This window comes from Erythrolamprus reginae, chromosome 1 (assembly GCF_031021105.1).
Source record: "Erythrolamprus reginae isolate rEryReg1 chromosome 1, rEryReg1.hap1, whole genome shotgun sequence".
NCBI classification, from domain to species: domain Eukaryota; kingdom Metazoa; phylum Chordata; class Lepidosauria; order Squamata; family Dipsadidae; genus Erythrolamprus; species Erythrolamprus reginae.
The window spans coordinates 403,149,671-403,168,742 of NC_091950.1; the positions used below are offsets into that span (position 1 = coordinate 403,149,671).

Below are 19,072 nucleotides of genomic sequence, written 5' to 3' on the forward strand. Positions count from 1 at the left end.
TTTTTATTTTACTATGGGTCCTATTCTTTTTAATATGTTTGTGAGTGACATAGGGGAAGGTTTGGTAGGGAAGGTTTGCCTATTTGCCGATGACTCTAAAGTGTGCAATAGGGTTGATATTCCTGGAGGGGTCTGCAATATGGTAAATGATTTAGCTTTACTAGATAAATGGTCAAAGCAATGGAAACTGCAGTTTAATGTTTCCAAATGTAAAATAATGCACTTGGGGAAAAGGAATCCTCAATCTGAGTATTGCATTGGCAGTTCTGTGTTAGCAAAAACTTCAGAAGAGAAGGATTTAGGGGTAGTGATTTCTGACAGTCTCAAAATGGGTGAGCAGTATGGTCGGGCAGTAGGAAAAGCAAGTAGGATGCTTGGCTGCATAGCTAGAGGTATAACAAGCAGGAAGAGGGAGATTGTGATCCCCTTATATAGAGCGCTGGTGAGACCACATTTGGAATACTGTATTCAGTTCTGGAGACCTCACCTACAAAAAGATATTGACAAAATTGAACGGGTCCAAAGACGGGCTACAAGAATGGTGGAAGGTCTTAACCCTGCTGTTCTGTTTCGGGTCTATTTGACCCGAAGCCAAGTTTGAGTCCCTGTAAAAATTTTTCCCTGCATATCTGAAACTTGAAATTTCATGACTATTCATCATTTCAGGGGTTCTCTCTATGAGAATTTTTTTTGGGGGGTTACAAATCTTCTGTTCCCGGGTCACCCTGACCCAGACCGAAAACTCTTCATTTGCAGTGCTTATGTTTGGTCTTTTTGAAAGCTTTTTTCACTTGGAAAGTAGTCTGAACATTTCTGCACACAATGATATGAAAATTGAAATGAAAAAAGTAAATCTTATTGGTTTATTTTGCTGATATAATGCACGCCCCCCCCCCCCGTTTTTGTGAAAGTATTTTCAATTTATGGATAGTTTTGCTTGCAAAATGCATTCTATTTTACTGGAGTTGGTGTGGGATTGGTAGCTTGAACATTTCTGAATATAAGAAAAATATAAAGGAACTGAAAAAAATGATTCTTACTGGTTTTTTAACATCAGAAATAAGGCCTCCCCCCCCCCTCAGCTGCTTGCAACCATTTTCACTTTTTATTTTTTTATGCCCCAAATCCGAAATATTCTTTAAAATCTTAGGCATTCATTTACTCAATTTAACAATGCTGATCATCAAAAAAATATTTGTGGGGGTGGGGGAAAATTTTTTTTTCTGGGCAAAAAAAAAGTCACGTTTAGTCTGTTCGGGTCATATAGACCCGGACCAAAATGATTTTTTTTAGGTACTTGAATTTGGTCTTTTTGAAAACTTTTTCAACTGGAAAACTAGTTTGAACATTTATGAACATAATGATATGAAAATTGAACTGGAAAAATTGAGACTTATATTTTTATTTTGATCAAAAAGACCCTCCCCCCATCCTTTCTGAATTTCGTGTCAGCTACAAATCCCCAAGGAATTTCCCCCCAAAAGGTTTGATATACTAAATTGAACATTTATGAATATAAGAAAAATATAAATGAACTGGAAAAAATGGTTCTTATTGGTTTATTTTTGCCACAAAAGGGCCAACCCCCCCCCTCGGCCTTGCTGTGTGCCATTATTGTCACTTTTTATACATATTTGGCTAGAAATATTTGGAATATCCTTTTGAAAATCAACCACATTGTAGCCAGAGAACTAATTTTATGAAACAAATCCATTTTACTAAAAAAAGTATGTAAGTTTGAAATTAACAGCATAATTTTTATATAAATTGAAATAATTGAACATGGGGGGAGGCATACATTTATGTGCAAAATAAACCAATATGCATCAATTTTTCCAGTTCAATTTTCATATCATTATGTTCAGAAATGTTCAAGCTACCAATCCCACACCAACTTTAGTAAAATAGAATGTATTTTGCTAGCAAAACTATCCATAAAGTGAAGACTATTTAAAAAAAACGGGGGGCCTGCATTTCATCAACAAAATAAACCAATATGCATCAATTTTTCCAGTTCAATTTTCATATCATTATGTTCAGAAATGTTCAAGCTACCAATCCCACACCAACTTTAGTAAAATAGAATGTATTTTGCAGGCATAATTATCAATAAACCCAAAAAAAAATCACAAAAATGGGGGGGGGCATATTTATGTGCAAAATAAACCAATAAGGATTAATTTCTTCAGTTCAATTTTCATATCATTGTGTGCAGAAATGTTCAGACTACTTTCCAAGTGAAAAAAGTATCCGCCCCGAGTCTTCGGAGAGGGGCGGCATACAAATCCAAATAATAAATAAATAAATAAATTCAAATTGACCAAACATAAGCACTGCAAATGAAGAGTTTTCGGTCCGGGTCAGGGTGACCAGGGAACAGAAGATTTGTAACTTTTTTAAAACAGAAGAGCAGGGTTAAGCATAAAACGTATCAGGAAAGACTTAATGAACTCAATCTGTATAGTCTGGAGGACAGAAGGAAAAGGGGGGACACGATCGAAACATTTAAATATGTTAAAAGGTTAAATAAGGTTCAGGAGGGAAGTGTTTTTAATAGGAAAGTGAACACAAGAACAAGGGTACACAATCTGAAGTTAGTTGGGGGAAAGATCAAAAGCAACGTGAGAAAATATTATTTCACTGAAAGAGTAGTAGATCCTTGGAACAAACTTCAGCAGACGTGGTTGGTAAATCCACAGTAACTGAATTTAAACATGCCTGGGATAAACATATATCCATTGTAAGATAAAATACAGAAAATAGTATAAGGGCAGACTAGATGGACCATGAGGTCTTTTTCTGCCGTCAGTCTTCTATGTTTCTAATACAACCTCTGTATATATCTTTACATATAGATCATCTTCTGAGCTAACTGTATGAACCCTTCTTAGATCATCAAGACAGTACACTTACATAGAAAGAATGTGTGAAATGAATTGCAAGACTTTTCTCCTTTAATTTGGAACACTTTTGCAGTATACACCTCCAATACAGTTAACAAATGGTTACATTTTTAAATTCAAAATAGACAGGATAATTTTACATCCACAGTTTCACAGGACACTAGTGGCTTTTGCTGGAATGCAATACAATTCCAAAAGTGTGGAATTTGAAGGCTAGTTTTTTTTCTTTTTTAAGTAAGGGGCTTTATAGATTGTTTACCCATCTCCCACCCTTAGCCGTGGGCACATTGTGTTGTTAGAAGCTATATAGTTATGCCATAGACCATACAAAAGTGAAAGTAAACCATTTGACATGTTGAAAGAACCTTTTGTGCACATATTAAGACTATGAGTCTTCCAGTAATTCTTTGACCTTTTAGTATACATTTTGCATATAAAAGGACTGTATAAGTATACAGAACAGAGGCAGCCTGACTCTTCTCTCATTTTGCACATAATCCCTATTTAAATCAATACTGGTCACTACATTATACCTATTTGTAGTAGTTGAGCCTTTGAGAAAACTGAAAACTAATGGCATAAATCTATTATATTAAAAAAGTCATACAAGCCTTTTAAAAAAAAAAAAAATTATGAAAGCAATTCATTTTCAAAGTTCAATTTTGAAAAATAAAGATTTTCTGCCATTAAAACAAATTTTTCCTCTTTAAAAATTTGTGTGGACTGCCATGTTTTCCCGAAAATAAGATCCTGTCTTACATTTTTTTGAACCCCAAAATAACCTTATTGCCATGCATTCAAAAGCCCGATTGGGTTTATTATCAGGGAATGTCTTATTTTGGGGAAAACAGGGTAGCAACATATTCTTCTCAGGTTTGTAGACTTGTGGGTTTACAATATTACACTGTCAATATTTGTTTAATTATATGTATAAATTTTAAATGTAGTACTACAGATCTATCTTCCTTGTGTTCTCTTCCATAGTAGTTTCTTTCCCCAATAATTCTGAAATACTTCTAGGTTTCAGGATGAATAGCAGAACAGTACTTGGATGCTATGCTAAATAGAATAGTATGTGTTTGATTAGTGGTATAATTCTTTCAGTATCGCATCACTTAAGAGATTATAGCATTGCCTCCCAATTAACACAGCAATACATACAATTTGTATTAAATTTAGCCAAGGTTGACCATATTTGGCAGGGGTCTTTGAAAATGCTCTTTCCTAAAAGGAAAACCATATTTGCTTAAATTTAATGAGATACATTAAAGATGCAAATAAACATGCTAATGAACTTCATTAGAATAACCTCTTCATTTCTAAAAATAAGTCCACTTTTATTTTCCCTACAATGTTTTTCAATTTTTTTTATTAACCAGCAGGTTGAAACAGACTGGATTCCAGCAAATGCTTTTTGATTTTGTACCAGTTACATAGTTAGAACTTACATGGAATCAAGTTGCCCCCACCTCTTTCTCCTCCCCACCTGGATCACTATCCAGAAAACCTGAAATAGAAAAACTCAGTTGCCCACCCAAAAAAATAAAATAGAGTGATAGCTTTCTTTCAACTAGATATTGGATATTATTTGCTTGTTCAAGAAGCAAGTAATAATAAACATGATTAAATTAGATTGATTCTGGCCTTTAGAAAATGAATGTCATAACTGATAGTTACTCTCTTTGCAACAGGTGTGGAAGATTTGGGAATGAACACTTGCTTGCAACTCCATTAGCCCATTTCAGCACTGATCTCTTCAACTACTGCTTGACCACAATAATAAAAATCCAATAGAAATACAGATTAGACACATTTTATCTACTTTACACTCATCCTATTTAAAACAGTTCCTTGGAGTTTATAAGCTCTTAAATCATGCAGCCTCCTGACTGGAAAATTTTTAATAATTTAATTTTAATGAAATTATTTAAAAGTTTCATTTTAAATTTAGAGAAGCATCTTCCTTTTCCCTTCAGAGTTGGATCACCGCAAATCAGTTGCATTTGAGTTCTGCTGGAACCCTTCTATTATGGAGTTTAATGCATCTTGCATTAAATTGTAAGTCCAGAACAAGGTTTTCCAGACCTGAGCTTTTCAAGAGAAGCATTCAGTCCAAGCACAAACATAACTGCAGCTTTCCTATCTGAAGTGTTGCAGCATTATCTTAAATGTATAATTTTTAAACCCAATTTTTAAACAAATGCAAAGCAAAAGGCCTTTTAGAACACGGGTGTCAAATCTGTCGCATCATGTTGCCATCATACGGCGTTTTTCCCATTCAGAGCTGGAGTAAGCATGGCCTACACATGACGCATCCAGCTTGTGAGCCACTAGTTTGGCACCCCTGTTCTAGAATCTGGGTAGAGATTCGCAAAACACCTCTGCATTATAAGTATGATACGGCTTAGGTTCTTTTACACCATAGTAATCAAATGTAGTATTGATAAATGTGATTAACTCGAGTCCATGTATTTCAGTGAGAAAAGTGTCATGTTGGATCCAGCCATGTGCAGATATTGTGCAATGTAGCTTTTTGTGTGTGTGTGTGTGTAGTGGTGATGGGAGTAATGAGATACTAAAGCAAATTATTTTCATTTGCTTTTCTTTCCATGAACCTTCACCTCCCTGACCTGACTTATTTCCCCATTCCAATTATCCATCCCCCCCCCCTTGTGCCTTAGGTTCTTTTTTTCTTTTCTTTTTTTTTGGAAAATTTGTAGCCTTCCCTCTAATCATCTTCTGCCCATGTTTTTAGTTGGGGGCTCTTCCAGCACAACATTCAACGTACAAAAAAATGTACTGAGCTAGAAAAACCCAAAATCCAGTGTCCTGCAAATAAATTCATATTTTAATATAAAATATTAATACAATATACTATTTTCCCCTTCTGCCCAACTTGCTATTGTAACTTCACTCCAAAAATTTTGGGGTGGGATGGGAGGAGACAATTTTCAGCAACTACTTTCATCACAGTATTTTAACAGGGTATGGATGAGAGGAAGGGAGGGAGGGAATATGCGATATTCCAGGATCGGGTGGGGTGGGGAGGAGCAGGAAGATGAAGGTAGATGAGTTATATGGAGAAGTCCAACTACACTGAAGGCAGATACCCTGGAGCAGGGGTCCTCAAAACTTGGCAACTTTAAGACTTGTGGACTTCAACTCCCCAGAATTCTCCAGCCCAAGCTATGCGGAATCCTGGGAGTTGAAGTCCACAAGTCTTAAAGTTGTCAAGTTTGAAGACCTCTGCCCTGGAGGGTCCCTGCCCAATCTCTTCTTGGTGTGAAACTCTCTTCCCTTCCAGAAAACCTTCCTCTCCCTCCCAGAAACACAACCTGCACCATGGCTCTTGTGTCATCCTTCTGCTCTTTCGGTTAGAGTTAAATAATTATGAAAGGTTTTGCTATAAAGAGGAGGGTTTTAAAAACAAACAAACACCAAAATGTAGCTTGGTAGCTCTGCTACTGAGGCTGTCATGTTTCAGGTAGTTGACTTAATGTCAGTCAGTTTTGTATCATTGAGGATTGCACGAATTCTTTCCAGGGAATCGGCCTGCCGGATCCGTTCCAACTGGACCTGAGCAAAAATGAGCAACACAGAACATTAATAGAATGACCATCTGTAAGGGGGGAATGAGGTTTCTCTTAGTTATTAACTTTTAAGAGATTTATCAATCAATAGACACATAGGTAGAGGCAACTGGGTACCTTTAGCCTGGAAGCTATAAGATTACAGGGAGACATGAAAGCAGTCTTCCAAAATCTGGAAGCTGGGGAATAATTTATTCAGAGTGGTTTCAGAAGGCAGGACAAGGAACAATTGTTTAAATTCAAGGAGGAAAATCTGGATTGGCCCTCAGGAAACATTTTGAAACGGCAAGGGCTGTTCCAAAATGTAATGGACTGCCTAGGGAAGGGGTGGATATTCCTCAGCTGGGAATTAAATAGAGTCTGGGTGGATAGTAGTTCCGCATCAGGCAAGGAGTTGGCCTGGACAACCTCCAAGATTACGCTTACATTCTAGTATTCTCAAAGAAGAAAGATTTCTCCCCTGAGCATGAAATAACTCTATAAAAGGACAAAATTGAGCAAGACCTATTTTATTCATCAGCATTATTTGTGGGAAGAACCTGGTGGCTCTTGTGACCTTGGAAGGTAGGAAGCAACCAAGCTAGAGCAACAGTATACGAGAGAAACATAATTCTAGTGACTAGAAAAATCCAAGAACAAACACTCCGCAGTCTGCATTGGTTGCCGATCAATTTGTGGGCACAAATTCAAAGTGTTGGTTATGACCTATAAAGCCCTTCATGGCATCGGACCAGAATATCTCCGGGACCGCCTTCTGCCGCACGAATCCCAGCGACCGGTTAGGTCCCACAGAGTTGGCCTTCTCCAGGTCCCGTCGACTAAGCAATGTCGTTTGGCGGAAACCAGGAGAAGAGCCTTCTCTGTGGTGGCCACGACCCTCTGGAACCAGCTCCCCCCAGATATCAGAGTTGCCCCCACCCTCCTTGCCTTTCGCAAGCTCCTTAAAACCCACCTCTGTTGTCAGGCATGGGGGAATTAAAATTTCCCTTTTCCCCTAGGCTCTATAGAATTTATATATGGTATGCTTGTATGTATGAGTGGTTCTTTAAATTGGGGTTTTTTAGATTGTTTTTTAATATTAGATTTGTTTACATTGTCCTTTTTATATTGTTAGCCGCCCCGAGTCTTCGGAGAGGGGCGGCATACAAATCTAATAAATACAAATACTGTACAATACTTTTCACTGTCTTTGTTCTCAAGTGATCACCTTACCTGAAGGGTCTGAGAAAGCTTAACGAAATCTCTCTGTACTTGCTCACTGACATCCAATTCTGTCTGAAGCCGTTGAGCTTTATTCTTCTCCTCAAACATCATGTGTTCTAAATTAGTCTGGGGAAAAGAAAACCAATGATGTCTGCATCTTGGGAGATATTGGGTGTGTGTGCTTACAAACATAGCTGCATGATGACCTCCCTAGTCAAAGAAGACTGGAAGGATCTCTTATCACCTCTATTGCACTATATTCTATGACTATTACTAAGTGTTATGATTTATGATGAATGTATTCATAGGATGATTATGATCATGATTTATCACTTGTAGCTTTTATATACATTGAAAGTTTATGCATCAAAGACAAATTCCTTGGGTATGCAATCAATAAGGAATTCTATTTTATTATCCAAACCACATCTCTAGGTGTATGAAAGTGGGCTTGCTCATTCTCATTTCGTATCTCCATTCCAGTGGTAGGTTGCTCCCGGTTCGGAACAGTTCTTAGAACCAGTAGTGGTGGCAGCGGGAGTCTCTGTCCACCCAACCGGAACGCTACTGTGCCCAGGAGAGCGTGCACGCGAACCAATGGTGATCTAATTTAGAACCCACCACTGCTCCATTCCCTATCTGCATATATTGCACGTATTGTAATGAATCTAATTTGCTGCCTGGCTGTCTACTCCCTGTATTCATTTCAAATCTCTTTGGATTTCGTTGATTTCAGAAATACACTATTGATCCCATTCAAGTCCCTTCTTTTGTGAACTGTTTGTCCCAATTAGAACGTAGAATAAATTTATTGTCACTTTGAATGTACACTAATTGGCATACATTAAAATGAAATTTTGTTGCATATGGCTCTCTCCACATATACCTCTACACTACGTAAACATGACAAAATTCTGCATATACCCACAAATATTATATGACATGGAGAAACAGCAGAGCCTAATTCAGATGTATACATGTACATGGTGAGAGAAACGAATCGTGTGAATTTGCCAGAGGGATAGCATAGGAAACAAAGCTGTCACAGGATCTGGCAGTCCTGCTATAGATACTTCAAAACCTCCTCCCAGGGGGAAGCAACAGAATGACAAACAGTTCCTCCATCAATGAGCATTTTCAGCCCCCTTCCTGTATACCAACTCTGTACCATTTAATGTGAGTCATACAAAATTATTTACCTTTGTGGTAACTTCCTTCTTCAGCTGTTCTTCAAGATCATTTTCTCTCTCCTCAAAGTTTTCTAACTGCTGTATCTTTTCTTTCAAGTTGGATTCCAACTATGAAAACGGAAGAACGTACTGAATGAGTTAAAAGCTCTCCAGTGCTAATCAACCACTTAGGGCTCTTCTACAGGCTACTCATTTTTGCTTTTGTAAAATCTTTTGTGGCATTATTTAACCCTCTCCTTTATTGAAAACAAACACGGAAGTTATCATCAATTATTTTAATCTCTGCTGCTCGGAATTTCCAGAACCATCTGTTTTCTGGCTACTTGTTTTGCCACTGTGATATCAGGTTATACACAGAGCAAGCAGTTTTATGCCAAGTATACATTAAAATCTGAGAACAACATTAATTAGTCCTTCGACATGTATCTTATTACCATTATTCCAAGATAGCTTGCGGCCTTGAATATTATCTTCAATTTTAGGTAGAAACTTTATCACAAAGAGAGGGAAATAAGAATCACTATTTTGATTTTAAATAATAATAATAATAATAATTATTATTATTATTATTTATTAGATTTGTATGCCGCCCCTCTGTTAGTTGTTCTTCTTTATGCCCAGAAAAAAAACATAACTAGGATAGAAGACATACAGCACTTCCTCCACAGTCCACACCCAATAATTTGGAATAAACAAAGTACTAGCTAAAGATTTACTCTATGTTTGAGAGACAGACACGAAGACCTTGGATAGGAGGCCAATGTATACGGGCGGGGTGGGGGGGGAGAACATCAAGGGATGGAAGCAGGGGTGGGCTACTGCCTGGACGGGGGGGGGGGGTATACAATGGGGTAGCGAAAATGGAGCTCCACCCCAGTGCGCCCAATTTGCACTGAAAGATGTTTAAAAGAAAATGCAGGGCATCCTGCATAAACCATGCCCACAGTGTAGTAGTAAACATTTTGGTAGCCTTTCACTGGATGGAAGGTTTTTGCCATGGCATATTGAGCATCTCCCAAAGTTTTTAGATAAATTACCTGCTCTTTATTCACTCTTATTTGCTCCAATTCTGCTTTTAGACTGGATGCAGCAGCTGTTAAAAGATGGGGAAAGGTAAAGCAGAATTGGAGCAAATAAGAGTGAATAAAGAGCAGGTTCATTTATCTAATAAACTTTGGGAGATGTAAATTATGCATGGCAAAGAAATTCCCTTCCAGTGAAAGGCTACCCAAAATGTCTCTACCTATTCCTCGTGGCAATGGTTTCTACTGCAGGATCTTCTATGTTCTCTTTTAAACATTGTTCAGCTTGAATCTGTTCTTTTAAAAATAAAATTTCTGCCTTCAGTTTTTCTTCCAGATGATCGGCTGCAGTTCGTACACTAATAATATCTTCACGATACTTGAGGACCAATTCACGGAGGCCCTGAAACAAAGGCTTATATATGTCAAACTGCATTCCCGTATACATATACCCTCGAGGAATACACTATAAGGGACTTTGATTGGAAACTGATTTTGAAAAGGAGGGAAAGATACAAAAGGGGAAACAATAGTCTTGAACGCCTTAAAATGTAATAATTCCAAGTCTAGAGAATTATTGAAATTCTTCAGGTTTTAAAAAAAAGGGTAGGGGGAGGCAGTTGTTTAACACTAAAAAAATATTCTCCAGCATTTTAAAATTAACATCTTTGTTAATTTAATATCCAACGTAAGGGCAAATTCCTGAGCCCATGGGCAATGTTGGGGCTGTCAGTTACTACAAACGTGTTTTTAAGGCCAGCAGTTCATGTAATTTGGGGCTTAATATAATTGTCTCAACCTCATTCCCTTCAGATAGGTAACCTATGTAAGTTGATAACTGGAAGGACTCAGGCTAAGGATGACTGGAAAAACAAGGAGAGTTATAATAATCACCTTGCAGTAAAATTATTATATTGTTTTCTTCTGTTAATCCATTTACTACAGATGCCAAGCAACAATTCCAGACTAGCAATTTCAGAGAGTTCTGCTTAGAATGTTGTTTGAAAACATATTACCACAATTGCATAATAAGCTATCTTCCTTGATATCAAATGATTTCAAGCAGAAATGGAAGTAACTTCACTTATGTAGCTACAAATCATATACTTTATAACAAAGAAACACCCTTTTTTTAACAAAACAAAAATATAATATAATAACAAAATATAGTACAGGCTGTTTTAGAGTGAAAATACCAGTGATTGTTCAAGATATATTGGAAGTTATCTAGATTAAGACAGATAAACACTAAAACATAACCACAGATAGGGTTGCAGTTTTTACTAATTTAAGATTTCTGTTTAGATAAATATTATAATCAACATGTGGATCTATTCGCATACATTACTAAAAACAAGTTTCTACTTTTCTAATCTTTAAAAAAGTGATGGCCATTATTTAGTTGCAAGAATGTCTAATATGCTCAAAATGGATTTATTTAAAATTAACCAAGAGGTATCCTACCTCTCCAGTTTCTGGAAGGATAAAATCCTCGGCTTGTTGTAAGGACACATGCAGACAGTGTTTTCCTTGAAGGCTTTCATTGTCTTTCTGGAGCCTCACCAATTCCTCTGAAACAAGTTCTCGTGACTGCATCAGGACAGCCTCCAGCAAACAAAGAAAAAATTAAACCCTACAAAACTCAGCTCTTTAGATTAACTCACATTTCATTCTTAATATGGTGGCAGTAGGTAGCGGACACAATAGGGAAAAAACCCCACCAATATGAAGAATATCCTTGCTCACCATGACTTTCTTCCCATTCCCATAACTTAAATAGGTGAGCTGTGAATTTTTCAATTAAAATACTAAAAAAGGGGATCAGCTAAACAGTACAGTTAATATGTAAGATTGTTCAACCCAAAACATAATTGTTCTCTAAAAACACATAAACCCAGTTAAAGAAATCAGTTTGCCTACACTGTCCTTGAAGCGAAAGATGGAAAGGAGAACCAACTAAAAGGTTAAAAATCTTTGATTTTTCAGAAACCACTTCCCAAACACTGACGGGATGCTGACTAGCTCACATCTATTGCTGCTTCCCTTGCCAATGGGAAAGTCTTGCCATTACCTTCCTGGCGCAATGACTTATGGGATAGTAAGCATTTCCTGAAGGAACTAAGTAGTGATTCTAGCATTTACAAATCATATGGCCCCTTATTCCAACTGTGATTTGTGAGAATCATTAATGGCTGACTGTGTTCAGTTGTTTCAAGGCCTTAGCAATTTTAACATTCTAAAGAGTAAATTAGCTACAACAGATACAATTCTGCAATAATTCATAATTACATAACTTTAAAGGAGGGCAAAGAACAAACACAGGAATCCCTGTTAACCAATCCTTGTTAACAGGAGATATTCCTGAGGATTGGAGAATGGCCAGTGTTGTGCCTATCCACAAGAAGGGCAGTAGAGAAGAAGCTGGTAACTACAGGCCAGTTAGCTTGACATCAGTTGTAGTTAAAATGATGGAGACTCTACTCAAAAAGAGGATAAATCAGCATCTAAAAAACAATAACTTATTGGACCCAAATCAGCATGGCTTTACTGAAGGCAAATCGTGTCAGACTAATCTCATTGAGTTCTTTGACTATGTCACAAAGGTGTTGGATCAAGGTGGTGCCGTGGATATTGCCTATCTGGACTTCAGCAAAGCCTTTGATACGGTTCCACATAAAGAGCTGATAGATAAATTAGTGAAGATTGGACTTAATCCCTGGATAGTTCAGTGGATTTCAAGCTGGCTGAAGCATAGACATCAGAGAGTTATTGTTAATGGCGAGTTTTCTGAGCAGAGTCAGGTTACAAGCGGTGTGCCACAAGGGTCTGTTCTGGGTCCTATTCTTTTTAATATGTTTGTGAGTGACATAGGGGAAGGTTTGGTAGGGAAGGTTTGCCTATTTGCCGATGACTCTAAAGTGTGCAATAGGGTTGATATTCCTGGAGGGGTCTGTAATATGGTAAATGATTTAGCGTTACTAGATAAATGGTCAAAGCAATGGAAACTGCAGTTTAATGTTTCCAAATGTAAAATAATGCACTTGGGGAAAAGGAATCCTCAATCTGAGTATTGCATTGGCAGTTCTGTGATAGCAAAAACTTCAGAAGAGAAGGATTTAGGGGTATTGATTTCTGACAGTCTCAAAATGGGTGAGCAGTGTGGTCGGGCGGTAGGAAAGGCAAGTAGGATGCTTGGCTGCATAGCTAGAGGTATAACAAGCAGGAAGAGGGAGATTGTGATCCCCTTATATAGAGCGCTGGTGAGACCACATTTGGAGTACTGTGTTCAGTTCTGGAGACCTCACCTACAAAAAGATATTGACAAAATTGAACGGGTCCAAAGACGGGCTACAAGAATGGTGGAAGGTCTTAAGTATAAAACGTATCAGGAAAGACTTAATGAACTCAACCTGTATAGTCTGGAAGACAGAAGGAAAAGGGGGGACATGATCGAAACATTTAAATATGTTAAAGGGTTAAATAGGGTTCAGGAGGGAAGTGTTTTTAACAGGAAAGTGAACACAAGAACAAGGGGACACAATCTGAAGTTAGTTGGGGGAAAGATCAAAGGCAACATGAGAAAAAATTATTTTACTGAAAGAGTAGTAGATCCTTGGAACAAACTTCCAGCAGACGTGGTTGGTAAATCCACAGTAACTGAATTTAAACATGCCTGGGATAAACATATATCCATTGTAAGATAAAATACAGGAAATAGTATAAGGGCAGACTAGATGGACCACGAGGTCTTTTTCTGCCGTCAGTCTTCTATGTTTCTATGTTTCTATGAATCTACATTAAGTGAAATTAGTTTGGTGAGTAGAGTTCTAGGAAAAGAATAACTGTATAGCTGGCTGCATAAATAAAAATATAGACCTCCTACAAGAGCACATGATTTCTTCAAAAATACAAGAACAATAGATCAACTTATTAGGAAGCTGGCCAAACTGTCTGGAGCTTATTCTTACCACTTTTAAGCTGCTATTTCACAGGCAGCGCTGCTTAATAGTAAGACCATGGGGAGCTTATAGAAAAACCCCCAACGGAAATTCAGACTTAACCTTTGCCCTAATCTACCTTCCTGACTATATTTCTGGGCTTGCCTCCATAATGACATGTCTCTTATCAAGTATCATAATTGTATTCCTTTCTGTTCAGCATTTTCCTAAATCTCCTTCTGGCCTATTGAGACAAAGATATTTCACCATTTAGACAAGCTGGAAAAGAAACAGATATCCGTTCTGTGTTATCTAGACCAGTGTGTTTCCCAACCTTGGCAACTTGAAGATATCTGGACTTCAACTCCCAGAATTCCCCAGCCAGTGAATGCTGGCTGGGGAATTCTGGGAGTTGAAGTCCAAATATCTTCAAGTTGCCAAGGTTGGGAAACACTGATCTAGACAATACAGCAATCCTCTCTAGGTCCCAGCTTTGTAAAGTACGGGGGGCTGTTCAATATTGAAAGAAAGGTCATTTGAATAACTATAAAACCAAAACCCTGGCTTTCATCATAAATACTGTCTTAGTGCACAGGTAGTAACAAAATAAGCAGTTCTGGTGCTTTAAATTTATTCATTTAGTACACTGGAATAATACTGATTTCGTATAATTCAAGGTGGCTTATATAATATCTCCTCACAATAACCTTGTGAGGAGGTTAGACCTAAGAACAGTCAGAATGTATATATGAAAACAGGAAGCATCCTGAACGTGTATATTGTTACTGCCACTTCTAGACCCTTGTCACAATTTTACACAATACTGTTATCTTGCCTAGGTTGACATCCCTGTAGATGCCACTGGGACCTGAGTTCCCCAACATTGCAGGACGGATATCATCAGAAAATGGCCAATTTAACATCATTTGGGTTTCCCTCCCCTGTTTACTGTCAAGCAGACCAGTCTGTTCCTCAAACAGTATATAATTGATGCACAGTGTCAAATTGGGTTAGGGAAGGTTCCTTCATAAACAGCGTAACGTAATTCCAACTGCAGATCTTAATTGTAGAAGACTGTTAGTCTAGCCAGGGGTAGGCAAAGTTGGCTCTTCTATGACTTGTGGACTTCAGTTCCCAGAATTCCTGAGCCAATCGTCCTAGCTCAGGAATTCTGGGAGTTGAAGTCCACATGTCATAGAAGAGCCAACTTTGCCTACATCTGGGCTAGCCTGCTGCAGATGTACTGAAGAGTTGATACAGTAATATCCAATAGACCCAGAAGGTCTATGCTCCTTGTTGATTCATTGGCTGTTTTTATGAACCAATTTGTGCATTTCATACAGCATATAGTTGATTTTGCTCTTGAAATAAGGACAAGAAATAAAGAGACAGATACATTCTGTGCAGGCTTTTAAGAGCAAAACCAACTATAATATCCTAAACTATCCTTAGTCAGCTAGAAATGTGTTCTACTCAAGAGTGATACCTGTCTGCAGAAAAAGTTTATTTCATTCTACAGTGCAGATAAATTGAATAATACAGATAATATGAAACTATAATATAGATATAGAATAAACAACAAATATGTGCATTAAAATAATTCTTCACTATTTACCATTTGATCTTGGACATTTCTTTTAGCTTGAGAAAATGCCTGCTGTAACTCATTAAGTAAGGCATCAGATTCCTGAGCTCTAGCATTAAGTGATGAGATCTATCAAAAAGATGGAAGGGGGGGGAATACACATACCATGAATACAAAATGGCATAATATACAATTTTCACTAACTTTTTATTTTCATTTTTTTCCTACAGAATTCCATGCTGAAATCTCAGCAACAATGGAGCAAATGCTCCAAAATACTTAAAGGTAGTCTCCAAATTGAACTCTGCCTCTAGTGATTTCACAACCCATGTATGGTCAATTTAGGAGAATCATAGAATCATAGAGTTGGAAGGAGTCTCCAGGGTCATCCGGTCCAACCCCCTCCTCAATGCAGGATTCACTAAACCATCCCAGAAAGATGACTGTCCAGTCTCTGTTTGAAGACTTCCAGTGAAGGCGAGCCCACCACCTCCTTGGCAAACTGTTCCACCGGTTTATCACCCTTACGGTTAGAAAGTTTTTTCCCTGATATCTAATCTAAATCCCTTCCCTCGCAGTTTCATTCCATTGTTTCTAATCCTTCCATGTGCTAATGAGAACAATGCTGATCCCTCTGCTCTGTGACAGCCCTTCAGGTATTTGTAGACAGCTATCAAGTCTCCTCTCAGTCTTCTCCTTTGCAGACTAAACATCCCCAGATCCTTTAACCGTTCCTCATAGGACATGGTTTCCAGACCACTCACCATCCTTGTAACTCTCCTTATGACCACAAGTGGAACCAGAATCTTAGTTGTTGAGCAAAGCCCACAATCCTGGCACTCGTAATTGCATCTGTAAAACAATCTCCCAATACTGGGAGATTGTTTTACAGGTGCAGTTAGGAGTGCCAGGATTTCCTTGCCCCTCCATGGAGTTCAGAATGGAGCTGAACTCGTTAAAGTTTCCAACTCTGTTCCTGCAGCCACACAAAGAAATGAAGTGATCTATCCTCTATCCCCTCCACTTCCAACCATTACTGCCAGCTTCCGCACTGAAAAACCAATGCTAAGTGCTATTTGATCCTGTTAACTTTACAAGATGACCATACTCTTAAATCAACTTCATTACATTCTGCAGTACACAATTGGTGTAAAAAGAATCAACCAGTTTAAATAAAGGCTCTAGGCCAGTAGGGGCGAACCTATGGCATGGGTGCCACAGGTGACACGTGGAACCATATCTGCTGGCACGCGAGCCGTCGCCCTAATTCAGCTCCAACATGCATGTGTGTGTTGGCCAGCTGATTTTTGACTCACACAGAGGCTCTAGGAGGGCGTTTTTGGCTTTCAGAGAGCCACCAAGGGGATGGGAGACACCTTCCTCAGGCATTGAATTATGAGTGTGGGCACTCTCGCATTCACGATAACACGGTCTGTTGGCACCCGAGGACAAAAAGGTTCGCCATCATTGCTCTAGGCAATGGTCATTCTCACTGAAGAATTTTTAGTCTTCTGTAAGATTTTCCTTACCTGATTGGCTGAGTCTTCACTACTTTGTTTCATAAATTCCTCCAGCTCCTGTTTCTCTCGTATTGTTTTTTCTAGTTGATCGTTCGCCTGCCTCAACATAATCTGAAGTTTCTTCACCTACGGGGTTAGAAACAATACACTATAAACATCCCTTTTCTCAATGAGATTAATTATTCTCCAAGACAAAATCTATGCTTATAATTTAGAAACAAAGTGGAATGGATAAAGAAACCATGAAAATGAGTGTTTTAGTTCCAGCCCTCTTTGATATAACCTTTTCTAAGTGTTGGTTATGACCTATAAAGCCCTTCATGGCACCGGACCAGATTATCTCCGGGACCGCCTTCTGCTGCACGAATCCCAGCGACCAGTTAGGTCCCACAGAGTGGGTCTTCTCCGGGTCCCGTCAACTAACCAATGCCGCTTGGCAGGACCCAGGGGAAGAGCCTTCTCTGTGGCGGCCCCGGCCCTCTGGAACCAACTCCCCCCCCAGAGATTAGAATTGCCCCCACCCTCCTTGCCTTTCGCAAGCTACTTAAAACCCACCTCTGCCGCCAGGCATGGGGGAATTAAGATTCCTTCTCCCCCTAGGCCTTTACAATTGTATGTATGGTATGTTTGTATGTATGTTTGGTTTTTTATATTAAGGGGTTTTTAATTCGCTTTTAGTATTGGATTATTATTGTATATTGTTTATGATTGCTGTTAGCCGCCCCAAGTTTTCGGAGAGGGGCGGCATATAAATCTAATAAAACTAAACTAAACTAAACATTATAGCCGTCTGATTCTTTGACCCCACAACAAAATATTATTACAGAATTCTGAATTCTGAAGTGTGCTCTCAGCAAACTAGATGTTGCACAGGTAATCCCACTTCTGATTAGAGACCAAGCTGCACTCACCTGATCCCTTGTTTCAGCCTCCTGAATCTGGATGCCTTGCAACTGTTTTTCATAATTTGAACACATGTCACAGCGCCTTCCCAGCTTGTTCCCCGCATTTTGCACCTGGAGAACATAAAACCATTATTTCTCTGGGAAGCTTCATAGATGAATATGTATGAATCCCACTGAGAGGATGTAGTCATTTTGTATAAAAATGAAGAAGTTTTCAGAAGAGAGGTCTAACACACAAATCATTCTCTATAAAATAATCCTCAGATGGGAGGATACAGTACATACAAAGGCATACCTCTTTCTGAAGGAGATTCCATTCAGTTTCACTAACTAAACGGTAACCACTAGGAGACACATAAGCATTTTCTACGCTCTGCGTGATGCTGGAGAGAAGGGATGCGGTTTCCTCCTGCTCGGGCGTCATTGCTGTGATTGCTTTCTCCTGGTCTTTGGTTAGCATAAACCCACCAGGCATTTGCAGAGAGCCCAGGGAGGCAGTGTCAAAGTTCTCTGATATAGAATCTGCCCCAACCAATGGGCCAAAGTCAGATTCATCAAGGTTCCCAGCTGATTTGGCTTTATTGTTGTAGCCCAAACTTTTGGCTTGCAAAGATCCTGATGTTCCCAAACTGTCTGTTGACTGAGCTCTACGCAGTCCCTCTTTAAACATGTCAATGTCCGACTTGAGAGACTCTCCTGAAGACAGCAATGCATCTGTGTCAAGCGAGTGGGCTGAACCATGATTGCTGTTGAGGTGCACCTAGAATTGAAACAGAAAAACTGTCCAACAATAAAAACTCCCTTATATCCAGACAAATCATTGCTCCACCAACCCACTCCTAGGTTATATACCAAAATATAAGACAGGTTGTAGACTTTCCCCCTCATTTATCTCCAAAATGAAATCTACCTCCAATTCCCCTTTCATTGGAGTTCTCATTGTTCATAAGAATTTCTCTTTTGATGCATGCTATCTTTTATAGCTTATTTTCATCCAGATTAGGAGTTGTTTCTCATTCAGAAATCAGCAGTTTATCAGCCCCTCCACTTGCTCTGGAATGGGCTGCGCTCTTAAAGAAACAGCTCTAAAGGAGACTAGAATTCTTCTAGATTGAATGGACCAGTAGGTAGAGAATACGGCCAGAGATGCATTGGCTTAACTGCAGCCATGTGGGGAGCAGGAAGCAATTCATATTCTCTTGACATCAAACAGGTT

General features: G+C 38.7%; 1 protein-coding gene across 2 annotated transcripts in view; it reads right to left on the reverse strand.

Annotated features, from left to right (window-relative positions):
• Positions 1-5,730: 5,730 nt before the first annotated feature.
• Positions 5,731-19,072, reverse strand: part of RABEP1 (rabaptin, RAB GTPase binding effector protein 1) — a 59,684-nt gene continuing 46,342 nt past the window's right edge. The window contains exons 9-18 of one of the 2 annotated variants that reach the window (XR_011557586.1): positions 18,152-18,616; positions 17,863-17,967; positions 16,961-17,077; positions 15,462-15,560; positions 11,373-11,513; positions 10,130-10,311; positions 9,924-9,979; positions 8,896-8,994; positions 7,706-7,822; positions 5,731-6,479 (exon numbers count right to left, since the gene is read on the reverse strand). Coding sequence is in view for 1 of the 2 variants with exons in the window: in XM_070735174.1 (XP_070591275.1) it covers positions 6,384-6,479; positions 7,706-7,822; positions 8,896-8,994; positions 9,924-9,966; positions 10,130-10,311; positions 11,373-11,513; positions 15,462-15,560; positions 16,961-17,077; positions 17,863-17,967; positions 18,152-18,616 (1,464 nt within the window). In the remaining variant the exon portion in view is untranslated. The remainder of the gene's footprint in view (positions 6,480-7,705; positions 7,823-8,895; positions 8,995-9,923; positions 9,980-10,129; positions 10,312-11,372; positions 11,514-15,461; positions 15,561-16,960; positions 17,078-17,862; positions 17,968-18,151; positions 18,617-19,072) is intronic. The other variant, XM_070735174.1, reaches the window with a different exon arrangement.